Source organism: Numenius arquata, chromosome 25, assembly GCF_964106895.1.
Source record: "Numenius arquata chromosome 25, bNumArq3.hap1.1, whole genome shotgun sequence".
NCBI classification, from domain to species: Eukaryota; Metazoa; Chordata; class Aves; order Charadriiformes; family Scolopacidae; genus Numenius; species Numenius arquata.
The window spans coordinates 4070295-4086691 of NC_133600.1; the positions used below are offsets into that span (position 1 = coordinate 4070295).

General features: G+C 37.9%; 1 protein-coding gene across 5 annotated transcripts in view; it reads right to left on the reverse strand.

Moving 5' to 3' along the window:
• EPS15L1 (epidermal growth factor receptor pathway substrate 15 like 1) overlaps positions 1 to 16397 on the reverse strand; it is a 39603-nt gene that overhangs the window by 14133 nt on the left and 9073 nt on the right. Inside the window, exons 8-23 of one of the 5 annotated variants that reach the window (XM_074164000.1) lie at positions 15313 to 15372; positions 14740 to 14976; positions 14009 to 14166; positions 13430 to 13586; positions 12625 to 12687; positions 10145 to 10230; positions 9675 to 9747; positions 8967 to 9128; positions 8316 to 8513; positions 7881 to 8045; positions 6500 to 6626; positions 6330 to 6380; positions 5812 to 5948; positions 4703 to 4763; positions 4250 to 4332; positions 2691 to 2823 (exon numbers count right to left, since the gene is read on the reverse strand). In XM_074164000.1, coding sequence (XP_074020101.1) covers positions 2691 to 2823; positions 4250 to 4332; positions 4703 to 4763; positions 5812 to 5948; positions 6330 to 6380; positions 6500 to 6626; positions 7881 to 8045; positions 8316 to 8513; positions 8967 to 9128; positions 9675 to 9747; positions 10145 to 10230; positions 12625 to 12687; positions 13430 to 13586; positions 14009 to 14166; positions 14740 to 14976; positions 15313 to 15372 — 1951 coding nt within the window. Of the gene's footprint in view, positions 1 to 2690; positions 2824 to 4243; positions 4333 to 4702; positions 4764 to 5811; positions 5949 to 6329; positions 6381 to 6499; positions 6627 to 7880; positions 8046 to 8315; positions 8514 to 8966; positions 9129 to 9674; positions 9748 to 10144; positions 10231 to 12624; positions 12688 to 13429; positions 13587 to 14008; positions 14167 to 14739; positions 14977 to 15312; positions 15373 to 16397 lie in introns of all 5 variants that reach the window. The other 4 variants (XM_074163997.1, XM_074164001.1, XM_074163999.1 and 1 more) reach the window with 4 other exon arrangements.

The window sequence follows — 16397 nt, forward strand, 5'->3', positions numbered from 1 at the left end:
TTTTCTACTTGACTCTAGAGAGTTGAGGACACAAAGCTTTGTATTAGATCTTCACTGCATCTGTCTTAACAAGGAAAACATGCAAGTGCTTTTCAATATTAAAAATCCCCCCCAACAGAAAAAACAGTTTTATTAAAAAGAATATGAACTGGGAACAGAAAGGCAAACTATAGATTTGTCTGGTAATAACTTGTATTTATTCATCCTTCAGCAAGATCTTTATCACCTACTTGTTTTTTTAATTAAACAGACCAATGAGAAAGGTAAGAAACAACGGAAGTTTCTTGTCTGTTGTTTGTTTTCTGAGCAGCGTTCCCATTTCTAACACATACTTGTGCGCCTGTATCTCTTGCTAGAATCGCAGTATATTACTATATAATTTCTCATGCTTTAAGTAACCACTGAAGATTGCCTTAGTTGTGGAAGGAAGGGAGGAGTGTAACTGCATAAGCACATGAGGCTCATTTGCTTTAAAAAAAACCCTGCTTTGTTTCCTCCTTAGTCTATTTTATCATAACAACATTTGCTTTTGGTAAAGCTGCGGAACCTTACAAATATTGTGTCTCCCAAGAAGAGGGGAAGGTACACATTTAAACAAATTTTTAAAAAGACGGATGAAAGGCTGAGTGCACACATCTAAATTCAAAACAAACTAAAGCTAAATGTTCTCCAAAATTCCTCCATATGTACAAAAGAGGGAGTGAAGAGATATAAACCCCCAAAAAACCCCATGTAGGCAAGTCAACCTCATGGCATGTATTTCTCATCTTTGCTACTACTATTGCACTGTATTTGCTAGGAATAATCATGTTTTCAACAAGAAATAGAAAGAAACCACATGAAAGAGATAATATAGGTGTATTTAGTATTTGTTTGACTCATTCAACTTTATATAGGCCCTCTAAACACTCTATTTATGTAGACGTTTCCTAAAAAGAAAAAGATGGCCACTTACATACTGTCCTTGAAAACCAAATAAAGAAAAATAACATTCACAATGGCAAATAAGATTACCTTCAGCTTTCATATTTCTGCTTCTATTAATTTGTTTCCTATTATTTGATATTTGCCATCATTACATATTATGGGCTTTTTAATTACTGAAGGCTCTCTAGTAACTCAATGGTAGAAAATATTTACATGAAGCAAGCATGGAACAGCCTCCTTCAAGAAGTTTTCCACAATCCTAGAGCATTACCTGACAACTTTTCATCACTACTCACCTACACACAACCTTGTCATTTGATTTCATGGTTTTAGTGTGCATCATCACCTCTTGAGCAATAAAATCATAGTTACAGGAACAAACTAATGCTGCTGCAATGGCCTGCTTATAATTCTACTGTAGGAAATGTTTTCCAAATTGTGGCTCAATCTATGGGATACTTATTGAGTTTTTCAGAATACCCTGGTAGTAGAAAGCACTTTTCATGTCATCCAAGGAGCTAGTTCTAGCATAATGGTTTGCAAAACCAGCCAGATCAACAATACCTTTTATAAACAGGATGGGTGCAGGGTGCAGGCTTTGCTACAGAATGCAACAGCAGAAAGCCAGAAAATCCACAGAGTTAGAGAGGGAGACATTAACAATGAATCTGTTTTCTTTGTATTATGCTTCCTCACACCATCAGTGGATACATGAGAATACTAGGTGTTGACACACATGCAAAATTATGTGCCTATTCATAAATAGAATCCAGCTTTTTTTTTTTTTTTGGAGCCAACTAAATATTCACTGTGATTATTGACTGAACTATACCACTGTTGGTAAAGGGAGACTTGAAACCAACAGTTCTAAGTGGCTTCAGTTCTTAAACCAGTTTCACTGGTATCTGAGTATTTTGAAAATCAGTTCTAGGGAGGGTGAACAAGTAGAAGTCGAATCTCCATTAAAAGAGATCTTATTTTCGATTCAGGAGATTCATGTATCTCTAAGAATTTCCATACATAATGGACTTGAAGGAGAAACGAGCCATATATCCAGAAAGTGTTTTATATTTAATTAACGCAACAACGCCTGAATGCAAGAATGATCATACCCAGACAGATCAGGACAGGTCTGTCTGCCCTGTACCCTGCTCTTGTTAGCATCAAGTGGCAGAAGCCTCAGGAAGAACATCAAAACAAGGTAAAGACAGAGCCAGACTACCTCACAGACATTCAGCCACACAGGAGCCAGAAAGAGTACTTTGGCTTTTGGTGGGCCCTGTTGCTCCTGTTTTCTTAGAGGGATTTTTCCTCTAGGAACCATCCAACTCTTTCTTTAAGCCCATTGAAACTTTTTTGCATTCACCACATTCTCTGGCAATTAAAAAAATAATCCTAAATTTAGAGTATTGTATAAAAGCAAACCCCTTTGTTTATTCTGAAGGTGCCATTTACTGATTTCATCTGTTGCCTACCTGGAAAAGACAGATTTTCCCGCCCCCTCCCTGCCATTTTCCCTGCCACAAGTGATTTTACATCCGTGATTTTTAATTGTCACACCACTCCCTAATCATCTGTTTCCCGATCTGAAGAGTTCCAGTCTAGTTTACTGGCAATTTCTGCCAATTTACTGATAATCTCATACCTTCCTGCATGGTTGAAATGTAAGATTACGAGATAGAAAACTGTCAACTTATCCTTATGTCCAATAATATAGAGAAAACTGGGGGAACTGGCTATTAAAAAAAAGAAAACCTCCTTACCACTGGGTGGCTTGGGTCGTGGAGGGACATTTTTCTTCGGTGGCAAGGCTGGTGTGTCTGATTTGCTTTTGAAAGGGTCATCTGAGAATCCCACCCCTCCAAAAGAGGAGGCGAAGGGGTCTGAAGCTACTGACTACAGGAGTAAAAAGAAAAGAAAAAGAATGTAAGCACATTGTAGGATATCTGTTGTTTCATGAAAGCTACAAGTTAACTCAAGTAAAAGCATTAACTTCAAAAAATGAGGACAGATGTACAGAATTATGTCAGTGGTGTAAGAGGCTAACACCCTCTGACAGAGTTCTAGGACTTCGTTAGCATTCAAAAGTACTTATGCTCTTAATCACTTAAGTACTTCTACAACTTTTACTCCTAGCAAAAAGCTGATGAGAAAAAGAAAAGGAAGTAAAACTCTACTTTTTACTATTTGGCAATGAACGGTCATGCTACAGTCTGGCCATTACTGTGATAAACACAAAGATGATAGAAACTGCAAAAACACGGTCGATTGCAGAACAGAGAGCTTTTTTTCCAAGCTTATCTGAAGTTACACACAACCATTTGTCTTTTTTGTAAAAGCTCAGGGAAAATTCCCAAACCATATGTTTCCTATATTCGGCTGGCTCTTGTGAAGAACTCTCCTATGATTAAAAAAGGCACCAAAAAATTACGCCACGCAGGGAAATTTATCATCCTGAAATGAAGAAAGAGGAACTTTGTAGGCAAAGCTAAAGCTCGCAGTCGGACTTTGGCTAAAACTTCTAACTCAATCCAAACACATCAGTATTTGTAAAGGCTGTTGCCACCTAGTGGAGAGCTAAAACCCCCACAAAATCCACCAAGTTAGAAAAAACCCCCAAGAAGTTCATTTAGTCACAGTGACACGATAATCTATTTTCTAGTTAACATTTACTCTACAATGTTCAAGTGTTATTGTAGAACTAAGTGTAAAAAGTTTGGCAACTGATGTTTGGCAACTGTAAATTCCAAACTCCATCTCAGAAGGCTAAGAGCAGCCTGACTGATCCAGGGGAGGAGATAAGGACCACGTTCTATTTGAAATACCCCATTTACTCAGTTTATACCAAGAAACCAAAGAAAAAGCTAGTTTGTTAAGAGCTAAGAAACGTCAGCACACCATGTTTTCCACCTTCCTCTAGTTCCATTTACTCATGGAGTTTAAAAACAAGCGAGGACACTACGAGAGATGAAGCACCCAAGAAGCAGACTTCAGGAAGGTTGGATGCTGAAATATATTAATATATCTGATCAACTACCTTTTTTTACAAGTCTTAACTTACAAGTTTTTAACAAGTTTTTTTTTGCCTCTGGTATTTGAAAACGTTTGTGAAAAGTTGATTCATCCCTGCTGAAGGGGAGGTCTTGGTAAGTCTGTCTGAGACGGATGGAAAATGCTTTGCTAAGTAACTGGTGAGGTTGATCGGAAAAAAATTAACAGAAGTGGGTTGTCAGCTGAAAAGATACCATCATCTCACACCCTTAAAAAAAGCATCTGTGACATATATTTTTAAAAGGACAGTTGCTTCCCTTGTAACCTTTACCTTTGACATCTGACTGAAGTCTGCAAATCCCTCACCACTACTGAAAGCACCACTTCCAAATGGATCCAGGGTTCCAAATGGATCTGAAACAGATAGAGGGGAAAAAATATTAAAAAAATGCTTAAGAATTATGAAGAATGCTTGGTGCCAATGAAGTACAAAACTAGGCAGGTGATTAAAACATACGTTCATTTTGACCTGACATGAGATGTTTAAAGAGAATTCCATAAAACAAGAGGTTTGTTACCAGTTGTTTGGAGGAAGAAAAAAAAAAAAAAAAGGAAGAAAATAAAAGAGAAAAGCCAAGTTTAATCTTCATAATTGATAATAGGACCACAAAGATATTTGCAAACAGTTCACAAGACACTTTCTTTATTCTAAATTTTTACATTTGACTCTTCTTTCATAAAGAGATACCTCATCCATCTTGATGAAAAATGTTTTTCTTCTTACCTGGACCTTTCGAAGAGATACTGGAAGACGTAAAAGGATCGCTGCTTTCAAAAGGGTCAGGCTAAATAAGAACAGACACACATAATCACTGCTCTGCTGTACCGTGCACTTGTCTTTTTATGCACATCAAAATCTCCTAAAACAAATTATTTCCAATTTCAGACCCCTCTGTTCAGTGGATATATAGTAGCACAAAATTGACTGATTATATGAAATTTGCATTTGCGTTTATTAACGCATTTGGCTACTGAGAGCCTTGAACAAAAGACCCAAGTACCTACAAGCAAAACACATTCAAGTGAAAAGGGGATCACACTGAAATACAAGCAATATTAGCTACCAGGGAAAAATAAGAGATGACACCCCAAAGTCTTCAGTCTTTAAGCAACAGAGACTGAATATTCAGGTCAAGCATTTACATTATTATTAATTCAGAGAGTCTGTATATCACTTCTTTTTAAATAGATGCTGTTTACAGTTGCTCTGCAGCTTGAAAAGTCTGCTGTTATCTAAATACAAACCTACATTATGCGATAAACTAACGTCCCACTGACTGATACTGGAATACTGTTCTTGGGGGGCAATAGTGAGTGAATGCCATAGGGGTGAGGGAACGGATTAATTAAAAAACAAAACAAAAAATCCATAACCCCCCAAAACTAACACACACATACACATAGGGACAGCTTAAGAACTGGGACTATACATTTGACAAACATGTTCTGTGCAGTCCTTCCACTGGGTTGGCTCAGCAATCCTTTAGGCAGACCAGTTCCTCCATGCGATTCACTCTGTGACCGCACGAATAGAAACAGCGATGGAACAGGGGAATGGTGTGAATGAGTGGGTGCAGATGGCTTGAAATTCCCAACAGACAAACAAAAAAAATCCACCCAACTGCATCTTTGTGGTGAAAATATGTCATTATTGTGGAACCGGAGAGAACAAGCTCCTGATTGCCGTAACAATACATACTTAAGAATAAAATTAATCATATTTTATCAGTTAGAAGGGAAGCATTTAGTGATATTTCATTCCTTTTAGCTTTCAGACAATAAACTTCTTAATCGTAAAGAAATCTATTACATGTAGATTTAAAAATTACTGACCTTTGAGGGTAAAGCGGGGGGTTTTGTGAATGGATCTGAGGTAAATGGGTCACTCTTCACCGGTTTCTTGAAGAAATCCTCAGGGGCAGAACTCCGAAATGGGTCACTTTCCTTAAATGGATCACCTCCAAATGGATCTAGAAGGAGCATTAAAAGGTAAAGAGAACGTAGCACCCAGCGTGTCCTTACTGAACCATTCTAGATTTGACCTCATGCTCACTGATAGAATTTTTCTTATAAAAAACACACAAAGATTTGGTAAATCTGATAACCTTCCACATACCTCTCTGAACAAGGTATTTACTAAGTTTGAGAAAGTACATGTTTATATTAAGGTTATGGACTTAATAAAGAGTTACATGTGTGTCTAACATATTGGTCCTGAACACACACCCTGTCAGGTTTCTATGTTCCCACATGCAAACCAAAAACCTGAAGCCAGGGAAACCTTGCAAATCTTTGTGTTTGGCTACAAATTGTTGAAATCACATCCGTCCTGTCATCAAAAGGGTTATTACCTGCTGGAGCAGGTGGCTGCTCTGCAAAAGGATCATGCTGGAATGGGTCACCTACGCAGAATAGAAAAATCATTTGTTTTATCCACTATTTAGCAAGATGATAAAAGTTTGTGAAAATATCATTTACTCAACAATCAGTCTTCAAGCTGAGTAAGCCATTGGTCACTTACTGCCTTTGAAAGGGTCTGCTCCCTTAAACGGATCAGATTTGAAGGGATCTTCTGACTGGAATGGGTCTGTATGCAGTTCTTGCGTATTATTGGTAAACATCAAGGCTTTATTCTTAAATGGATCGTCCTAAAAATCAAGAGGAGAAACATTATAGCAACTTACCACAGTTAAAACGCTCAGTCAGCCATTTAGCAGAAACTCTATGGTACCTTGTTTCCCATTTAATGATCTTAAAAATTACTTCCTAAAGAACTTTCTGAATAAGTCGCTTCTAAGCTGAAGTAATTGCACAGTAGGAAGAAATGTGTAGCCTCAGGCTATGCCGAACATGAGAAGTATACACAGGTAGCAATAAAAGGTTAAACTGTTTCTCTCATTAATATATTAAGTTTTCAAATACTTAAATAACAGAACCAAACCAAACCCCCAACCACCACGCTATCCAAAACTCTTTTCTCCCAGTTATTTTATAGCTCTGCTTTAGATAAGGCAGTTATTTAAAAGAAAACTATCCACAAAGCATTTGTAGACTACAAATACAAGAAACCCCTGCTGAGTCGTCACACTCAGGTTGTTTCTTGTTAACTTGTTCTTGAGCTTAAAGCTCCAAGCACTGATTTCACATTACAAAGCACTACACAGCAGGAAAAGCATCACCCCAATATTCTGATGATCTAGAGGTTTGTCAGTGGAGTCCAACCTATAGCTTGATCAAGTTACAAAAAAATCCTTTACAAGTAGTAAACTAGAGCTATGAAACCTTTTCATCACATTCCTTTGCATTTCATACCCTTGTTTCTTGTCTGTTTGGAGTCTCTGATGAAACCAGTCCTTGCCACAGCACCGTATGTGCACACAGCACTTGTATGACAGAGCTCCACAATCAAAGCCATTTGACTCTAACCTAAGAAATATCTGACAACTACCCACTTACACTGCCTCAACACAAGAAAGATACAGGATTCCTGTCATCCCTTTACAAGATGCAAACGAAGTAGTCTTAATTAATACTTCTCAGAACAGAAGGGAGAGAGGAGGGGAGAGGAAGAGGAGGAAGGAAGAATTAAGAAACAGGAAAGGGGCGCAATGGTTTAAAAAAATTTATTACGAACATATACTGGAGTTTTCTTCTGGCAAATGGTTCTCAGGTTTTGCAAATAAGAGAATCCCAGCTTTAGATCCAACCCAAAGCTTTAAAATCAGGTTTTCTACCAGCATTAAAATCTTTGCCCTGCCCTGGAGATTGTTAGCAAATACCATGATCCCTGCAAGGCAGCAAACCAAAAACCAACAAACCAACCATCGTAACTATTTCAGATTAGGTGCAAGTCACAAACCTAACTATTGTAAAATACTCTAAACAACAATAATTTTTTTTACCATAGTTCCGTAATTGTTTCTTTCTGTCTGTCCAAGGCCTTCGCTTATGTCTGCTAAATTTGTCAGACTACCACCGTGAATCCCATTGAGAGCTTCGTTATACTCTTCTATACTCTTATTGACTTCTTGATGGCTCTCTTGAAGTTGAGAAAGTTTACTTCTTGCCTAAGCAGTGAAAAACACTTTAGTATGTTACACATTCAACAACTCCAACATTCTCATTAAACACGGTTGCCAGACAATTATTGCATTTTTCCCCAAACCAGGGTTGAACCTTTCCTGACTCAAACTGGGAATTAACCTATTAAGAACCAGACAAAAAGGCTTATTTCATGAACCAGTATTTTTTTTCTCTTCTGAAACATATTCTAGGTGATGTTCAACTCTTGGTCTTTCAAGAAGCAAAAAAGAAGTTGTATAAACTACAGTGAATACCTGGTTTATTTCCTCCTGTGTTGATTTTAAAGATTTGATTATTGTTTCCAGCTGCACTTTCCCAGCCTGGATGCTCTGCTCTAGCTGAGTCTCTTCCTGCTGGAGGCGATTCAGCTCTGCTTTTGCTCTATTAAGGTCATCTTCCTGTAATTTTAAATCTGATTCCTGAGATTGAATCTGCATTTTTAGCGATGAAATCTGAAACAAAACGTTACAAAAATCAGAGTGAAGTTTGAAATAAATGTAACTTAATAAATTATGAATTTATAATAGATAATAGAAAGTTATAAAGCAACCTATCAACTGCTAAGGAAGATAATAAGAACTTCTTACTATGTTACACAAAATCCTTGACAGAAGCACACAGGACATTCAATAAGACCAAGAAAAATGACTATTTTAAATGACAGAAATACCACACTAATTATAACAGTAATTAAAAGGTGTTTCCTAGTTGGTTATGTTGTCGTTTTCAGAATTTGGCTCCCTTTCCATTCAAACATTTATGAAGTATTATAAAGTCCTTTCTTGGACCCCTGAATTTGTGTGGAAATTGCTATTTATATGGTAAAAAAAGAATTAAATAAACAGAATTTCCTTCAACAAAAGACACAATACTCTTGAGCATGTCCAGAATTAACCTACACTCACCACCTGTGTTTCTTCCTGGCATTTCTGCCTTACATCATTCAGCATGTCTTTCAGTTTGGCTTTCTGCTGGTCCATTTCATCCAGCCGGTCTTGGGCATCTTGTTTTTGAGCCTCTAGTTCTTGCAAGTTACTTGTCTCTCTATCCAAATCGTTTTGCAGTTCCTGGGGAAAATTCCACAGTCTGTAACTCACATTTAGCTGCTGTCTTACAGGAATGATCAAGCACAGACAAACAGAGTACCAAGTTCCAAACTCCAAAAGATTTTCTGTGTCGCACAGGCTATTCCCTGCATGCAAACGTTTTGTTTCTGCAGGAACTTGTATGAGACACCAGAAAACAAATCAGTGCCCACAAGATGGAAAGAGACAGTCACACAGAGCACATGTAATTGAGCTATCCTAATTATCAAAACCAATACTTTTTGAACAATGAACTCCTAAATTACGGTGTTAGTCAAGCACTAACAAAAAAGACATTTCAAACTGTTCATGTATCGTCTTCTGTTTATATTAACCAGCATCAGAGGAAAACATTTCTGATGGAGAACAGGAAAATAAAGATCTTTCTGTAAGTTTGAGGAAAATCCCATGAAAGGAGAAAAGACTTGTGCAGAAGCAACAGAAGTATAGACTGAAGAAAGAATGTTTAATTCCCCATATATAGTTTTAGATTAAAATGAAAATTAATAATGAGAAACAGGTTTTTACCTGAACTTCATTGGTTTTCTGTCTGATTGACTCTTCCTTTTCTCTAATGTCCTGCTCCAGTGAATATTTTTCTCTGTAAGATAAGCAAGCTCATGTATTCATGATCAGTTAAATAATACAACACACATGTGGGCACGCAAAAATAATCAATTTTTTGGAAACACCATGCAGCCAGAAATGCCAGCCCATATTCTGGTATATTCTTTAAAGGAGTGCAGGTGTACATATCAATTACTCTTCAAACAAATATTATCGGTTCCACAATCAATCTTCTGAAGTCACCTGGTAGAATCCAGGCCAGCTTTACATAACTGGCCAATTGTAGGGTATCAGTGGGAGATTTCCCACCAACTTCAGTGACAAGTAATGATAAACTGACTAAAAGAAAATAAAAGTAATGGACACATCAGTACTATATACTTAATTGCTTCTCCTAGTCCAAGATTTTGTTAATAACCCACAGCTATTACCTCTGCAGCTGTGCAATTTCTTGACTAATATCATCCAGTTCCTTCACTCCTGTAAATTCTCCTGATCCAACAGAACTTGAACTATCCTGTTAAGAACGAAACAGCCTATTAAAATACCAAGTCGTAACAGAAGATCTTCCTTTACAAAGGCTAAGGACAAAGGTGGGACACAATCCTCATTATATGCATTTGCAGAATTCTACGGGAGACATCAAATTATTACGCAACAACCACCGAACGTGCCATGCAATTCTGCCTGCGAGACAGGAGAATTTTCTCTGTGCCCATTTAACAGATGGGACAGTGGAAACACAGCAGTTAAAGGACATGCACGGTATCAATGAATAAACTGCAGGCAGTGGTAGAACTAAAATTCAAAACCCCAAAACCCTGCTCTGCTGTACTCAGCAGCAAAACTTCCAGGGAACTTAACAAAATCAGATTGTAACTTCAGTCTTCTTGAGCCCTGCCCAAAATTAATGCCAATTTCTGCAATTATATCCAATTTCCTGCAGTGCAGGTCATTTCTACAGCCATTCAGCTGGAGAGCAGGGAAGATGCAGAGGGTATCAGTTGCCTTTTAGGCAAGAAAATTGTCATTAGAAGTTCTTAAGAAAGGATCTCAGCATTTGGTACAAAATCTGTCATTATTATAAAAAGAATTGATAGTTTTTTGAAAAAAAATAAAAAAAATCACTGCAACTGAGCAAAACTGCAACACTGAACTCACTGCTAGTCTGGCAAATCAGGAGACCCACTATTTTTTAACAGCATTTTAAAAAGAAGAAAGAACAGACTGCTTACTTCGCTCACTTTGAGCCTGCTGTGATAACCACAGAAATTTTGGCTTTATTCAATATAAAAAAAAAACCCAACAACCCCACCAACAAACCGCAAACACGGAGCATAGTAGAACGTGACATTTTTTGCAGAAACAATAGGTGAATATCCAGGTTAAATTAGTTAATTAAATCCTCATTTTTAGATGAGCATTTCTTTTGTTAATATGCCATTAAGTAATCATAAATAACAACAACAATCCAGACTAATTCTTAAAGTTACCAAATCAAAAGCTCCTAATATCATCTTTTCTGAGTAGATACAGATTTGCTGAGGCCCATACTGCATAGGATCATGATAAGGTGTTACCCAATATAATTATGAAATAAATTAAAATGAGCTGCTGGATAGAATCATAGAATTGTCTAGGTTGGAAGGGACCTTTAAGATCATCTAGTCCAACCATCAGTTAGGATAACACAGTCCACTGTTCCAGACGAATGGAAAACTACTCTGCCCTGCTCACAGGAACATCCAGTTTATTTCTTGTTATATTCAGCTAAACAAGGGCAAATGTAGGGTCCTGCACCTGGGGAGAAAGAACCCCAGGCATCAATATAGGTTAGGGATGGATCTTCTGGAAAGCACTACTGAGGAGAAGGATCTGGAAGTCCTGGTCGATAGCAAACTTTCCATGAGCCAGCAATGTGCCCTTGTTGCCAAAAGGGCCAATGGAATCCTGGGCTGCATAGGGAAGAGTGTGGCCAGTAGGTCGAGGGAGGTCATTCTCCCCATCTCCTCCGCACTGGTGAGGCCACAACTGGAATACTGCCTCCAGTTCTGGGCTCCCCAGTTCAAGAGAGACAGGGAACTACTGGAGAGAGTCCAATGTAGGGCAACTAAGATGATTAAGGGATTGGAGCATCTCCCTGATGAGGAAAGGCTCAAAGAGCTGGGGCTCTTTAGCGTGGAGAAGAGAACTATGTTTACAAGTACCTAAAGGGTGGGTTGAAGGAGGATGGAGCAGGACTCTTTTTAGTGGTTTCCAGTGATAGGACGAGGGGCAACGGGCACAAGCTGGAACATGGGAAGTTCCATTCAAATATGAGGAGAAACTTCTCTCCGGTGAGGGTGCCAGAGCCCTGGAACAGGCTGCCCAGGGAGGTCGTGGAGTCCCCTTCTCTGGAGATTTTCAAGACCTGCCTGGATGCAGTCCTGAGTGATGTGCTCTGGGCAACCCTGCTTCAGCAGGGGAGTTGGACTAGATGATCTCTAGAGGTCCCTTCCAACTCTGACAATTCGGTGATTCTGTGATTCCGTAAACCACAGTAGATAAAAAAAAAAACAAAACAAAACAATGAACTGAAAATAATGGGAAGCTTAAAGCACTTGCACCAAGGTATATTTATTGCCCACAGCTTCAGAGAACTAGTACATTAACAGGTCAGCAACAAGTTGCCTGTCAAAGAATGTCTTGATAGACCAATGCAACTCAAATAGTTGAAGGAAGCAACATCACCAGGTCAACAGCCAACGCCAGTAACTTCACACCACTGTGACATTATCATCATGCCAAGAGCAAATGTCACAGAACACAAGAGCAAAGAGGCAGGAGAAGGTGCAGAAATAGAAACTTCTTGGAAGTTACAAGTAGCGTACATAAACAAATCTGCATTCTTTTGGATGTTACAATTACTCACACGACGCATTTCTGTTAGTGCTGAGATCTCAGTTCCTACAGGGGTCAAGTAACCTGACAGAGTCTATAGAAAAAGGATATAGGAAAAACCTTAAAAGGACCAGAGCAACAGCAACACTTAAAATATATTTAGAGGCTCAAAAGCTTTCTGATATGGAAAGTAAAAAGCAAAGGAAAATACTACATAGTTTACAGAAAAGGTGAATATACTGACAAGACAGAAGTTTCAGAAATAGACTAACACACGACTGAGGAAAGGAACAAAGCAGGTTCAGTAGAATATCAGATTCTCCAGTAAAACGGTATTAACAGTGATGGATATAGGACTAGGGACTGCCATGCTTCAAGGGAGGAATCAACCACCAAGTCCCAGAAATTAAGAAGTCATCACTCTTCATTTAGCCACCAAAAATTTTTACATTTTCATGGGAGGAATTTGGTACTGATCACAATCAGGGACAGGCTACTAACCCAGCTTTTAACAGTTCTCTGAAGTTAAAAAGAAGCCCTCCTCTATGACAAAGGAATATTTTTCGTGCTAGAGTTTTCTCAGTGTTACTATTCCTATATTTATGGGATAATTCTACTGCATTCTTCCTCACTTATGGTCTTGCGTTGTTAAAAATTTATGTAATTTTCAAATGTTAAAGAATTTTGTAAGACGAGATAAGAAAAAAAATTTGGCAATTCTTTATCATAATACTACAAAAAAACCCATATTTACAAAATTAATACTCAAAGCTCATTACCTTCCAAGCACATAAGCTCAGCATTATCTACAAATAGTCAGTGATCAATCAACTTACCTGTATGGGAGTGTTCCTCTCTGTGGGAGGGATCATATCTGGGGACAGCACTTGTGGAGGATCAATCCCTTTACTGACCTTCTGTTGAATGAGATACATGGCTAGTGCAAACTGATCTTTGCTCAGCTTTCCCACCTGTCTTGTGTCTGCCAAAGCCCTGGTAAAAAATAGATCAGACTTATGAACAAGAAAAGCTGATTTCTCTTCTACACGTAATTTTCTTTTGATCCAGCTTTATCAGTTGCTGCTTCTAGTGAAAGAGTTCCATAAACAAAGCAGTATTTTATTGGACATACGTGACTGAGTAGAACAGTGTTACCCTGAGAAAATATTTAGAGCACTAGAACTTCAAAAAACAATCACATTTCACAGACTGACCTATACCACCCTCCCAGAAAAGCAAAGTGAGTATTTATTTATCCCTTGATCTTCCATATAGTCCACATATCATAGTATGCTTTTTTTTTTTTTGTTTGGGTTTTTGGTTTTTCTTTTAATGTCAGGATCACAATTCTGGCTGGATAATCTGATTTCCCAGATCAGCAAATTACAAAAATACAGATACTAGGGAATTCTTACCATATATGTGCTAGGAGATTCTGAGACAGACCTGAATGCATAAAAATGTCCTTTACTTCTTGGCCACTCACAAACCCATCCATGTCTGTGTCGGTTTTTAAGAAAATTTCATCATATCGTGCTTTTTCAGACATTGGTACTACCCAATTCACAGATGGCTGTAAAACAAAAGTTGTACATTTCAAAGAAAGATAAACAATCTTTATCAACACACTGAGTATATATGACATTACTCGGACCTGGATGTGCTGAACAACTTGCACAATCAAATCTGATCAGTAAATAGGTATTTCCTCTTTTCCCATATTTTAGCTTAATACTTTTAATCTGAATTATAAATACTGATAAACAGCTATTCATTAGTTGAAAAGCATTCATTCCACGGAAATATGGACCCAACTAGGCATAGTAAGTCATCATTCTAAAGGAGCTTTAGAAGGTAGATTAATGATCCCTTTGGTATTAAAGCAGATACATGAATAAAACCTTTCTATGAGAGTGAAAATCCTCCATAAGATTTGTCACCTCACGGTCACTCTGACTAAAATTCACCTGCTCTACTTCCCTTCCAAATCTTACCATCCTTATTCCCTTCCCTTCATCCCCTTCACCCAACAACAAACATTTTCAGAAGAGTGTTCACATAAGGCACAAATAAAAATGCAGTTTTATTTTTTCCTGCAGTTTACTAATAAAAAAAAAAAAAAAGAAAAAAGAAAAAAGATTTGTACCTGTGCCTGTTTGATGCTGTGCTTGGGAGACAAACTCCCTGTGCTGTTCAGACTGTTGACACTACCATGAGACGGGGTAGAGCGAAGACTGTCCTTTGGCGGAGGACTTGCAGGGAGAACAGGAACCGCCCCAGGAAAGACAGGCGTCTTCTTTCTTTTAGAAGGCGGTATGAGAGAAGGGGGTAATAGTGAAGGAACTGGCTCTTTCTCAAGAGCTCTATAAACCAAATGCATTGCCTGCAAAGGCAAAAAGGTCAGACAACGTTAACAATTAGAGGAAAAAGCAACAAGATTTTCCAGTGTTAGTCTTTTACATATTAATAAAACACAGACAGTAAGATTAGAGATGTAAACCAGAGCAGATAATTTTGAATGTAATTCCAAAATGTTTAACCTTAATGACACAAGCAAGAGTCAGTAGATGGATTTAAGAAAGATAATTTAATAGCTCCAAGTGAACAATTTAGATTAGAACGGTCGACTGTAGCAGAGAATGCTGCAAAGCTCTTGAGAAGAAACCGAGCGATTTTCTTCAGCAGACACACTGTGAATTGAGAATTTAAAGCAACCTACCACAGCAAACTCATCCTTGTCCAGGTGACCATCTTTATCAATATCACTGAGATCCCAGACCTACAGCAATTATGAGAAAAACTATGATTTAGAGAACAAGTTGCATTTTGTGCTTTTGATGTTAATCATCATCGAATTAAGACTCCTAATAGATTTTTGTGAAGATCACATTAGTTATCTTAGGCCCAGCTAAACATTCTCTGATGAAACGGACTGGATTAGTTTTCTGGCCATGCAAATCAACACTGGCTCTAACAAATTCTGGATGCAACACACGGGCAAGTTTTTCATCTTTCTATGTTGCAATTAAGGAGTCATCAAACTGACTAAAAACATCCAGAGGTGGCTTTCGGAATTGTCCAGGGGGCGTGGGGTAGCAGATTGTCCAAATTTGACTTATAAGAAAGTTAAAATATTTTAGAGAAGTCAATGCATTTCTAATTTGCATTCCATTCCTAAATTTCTAGTTTTCATTTTTAGACAAAAAATTTTCTACAGGAGAGAATTTAAGCTTCTATCAACTTTCATTCATTATTAGGTTAAGTACAGTCAACGAAACACGCAGGAGATTTAGAAGGATACAAAACTTCAGATACTCTAATACTCAGCCATCAACTAACACTGTTTTATCATCAATGAGACTTGGAGACAGTAGAGGGGACAGAACGCTATGACTGACGCTCAGTCGTCTGAACTCCACTCTCTGCTCTATCACTGGACCCCTGTAAAAATCTCATTGAGTTCTTTTAGTCCTTTCCCCATTTCCTCAGTCCCCTCTCTTGTCTGCAAACTTTTCTGGAACAGGAAAAAGCTTCCTGAATTTCCATCATGACAGTAACAGGATAAAATACAAAGCCTTTCAAGACTGAGTACTTCACAGTGGTACAGAATTGAAACAGGTCATACTTAGATTTTGTAGGTAATACAGAGAAAGAAAAAATATATAATGCAGATACAGCTCTTACATAGAACGTATTCGTTCTCAGTCATATCAATACGCAAAACATTAAAGAACATGTATTTTAAATGGAAGCAGGAAAACACTTCAAGGTTTGCTTCCCCTGCAAATATGCAATGGATGCACT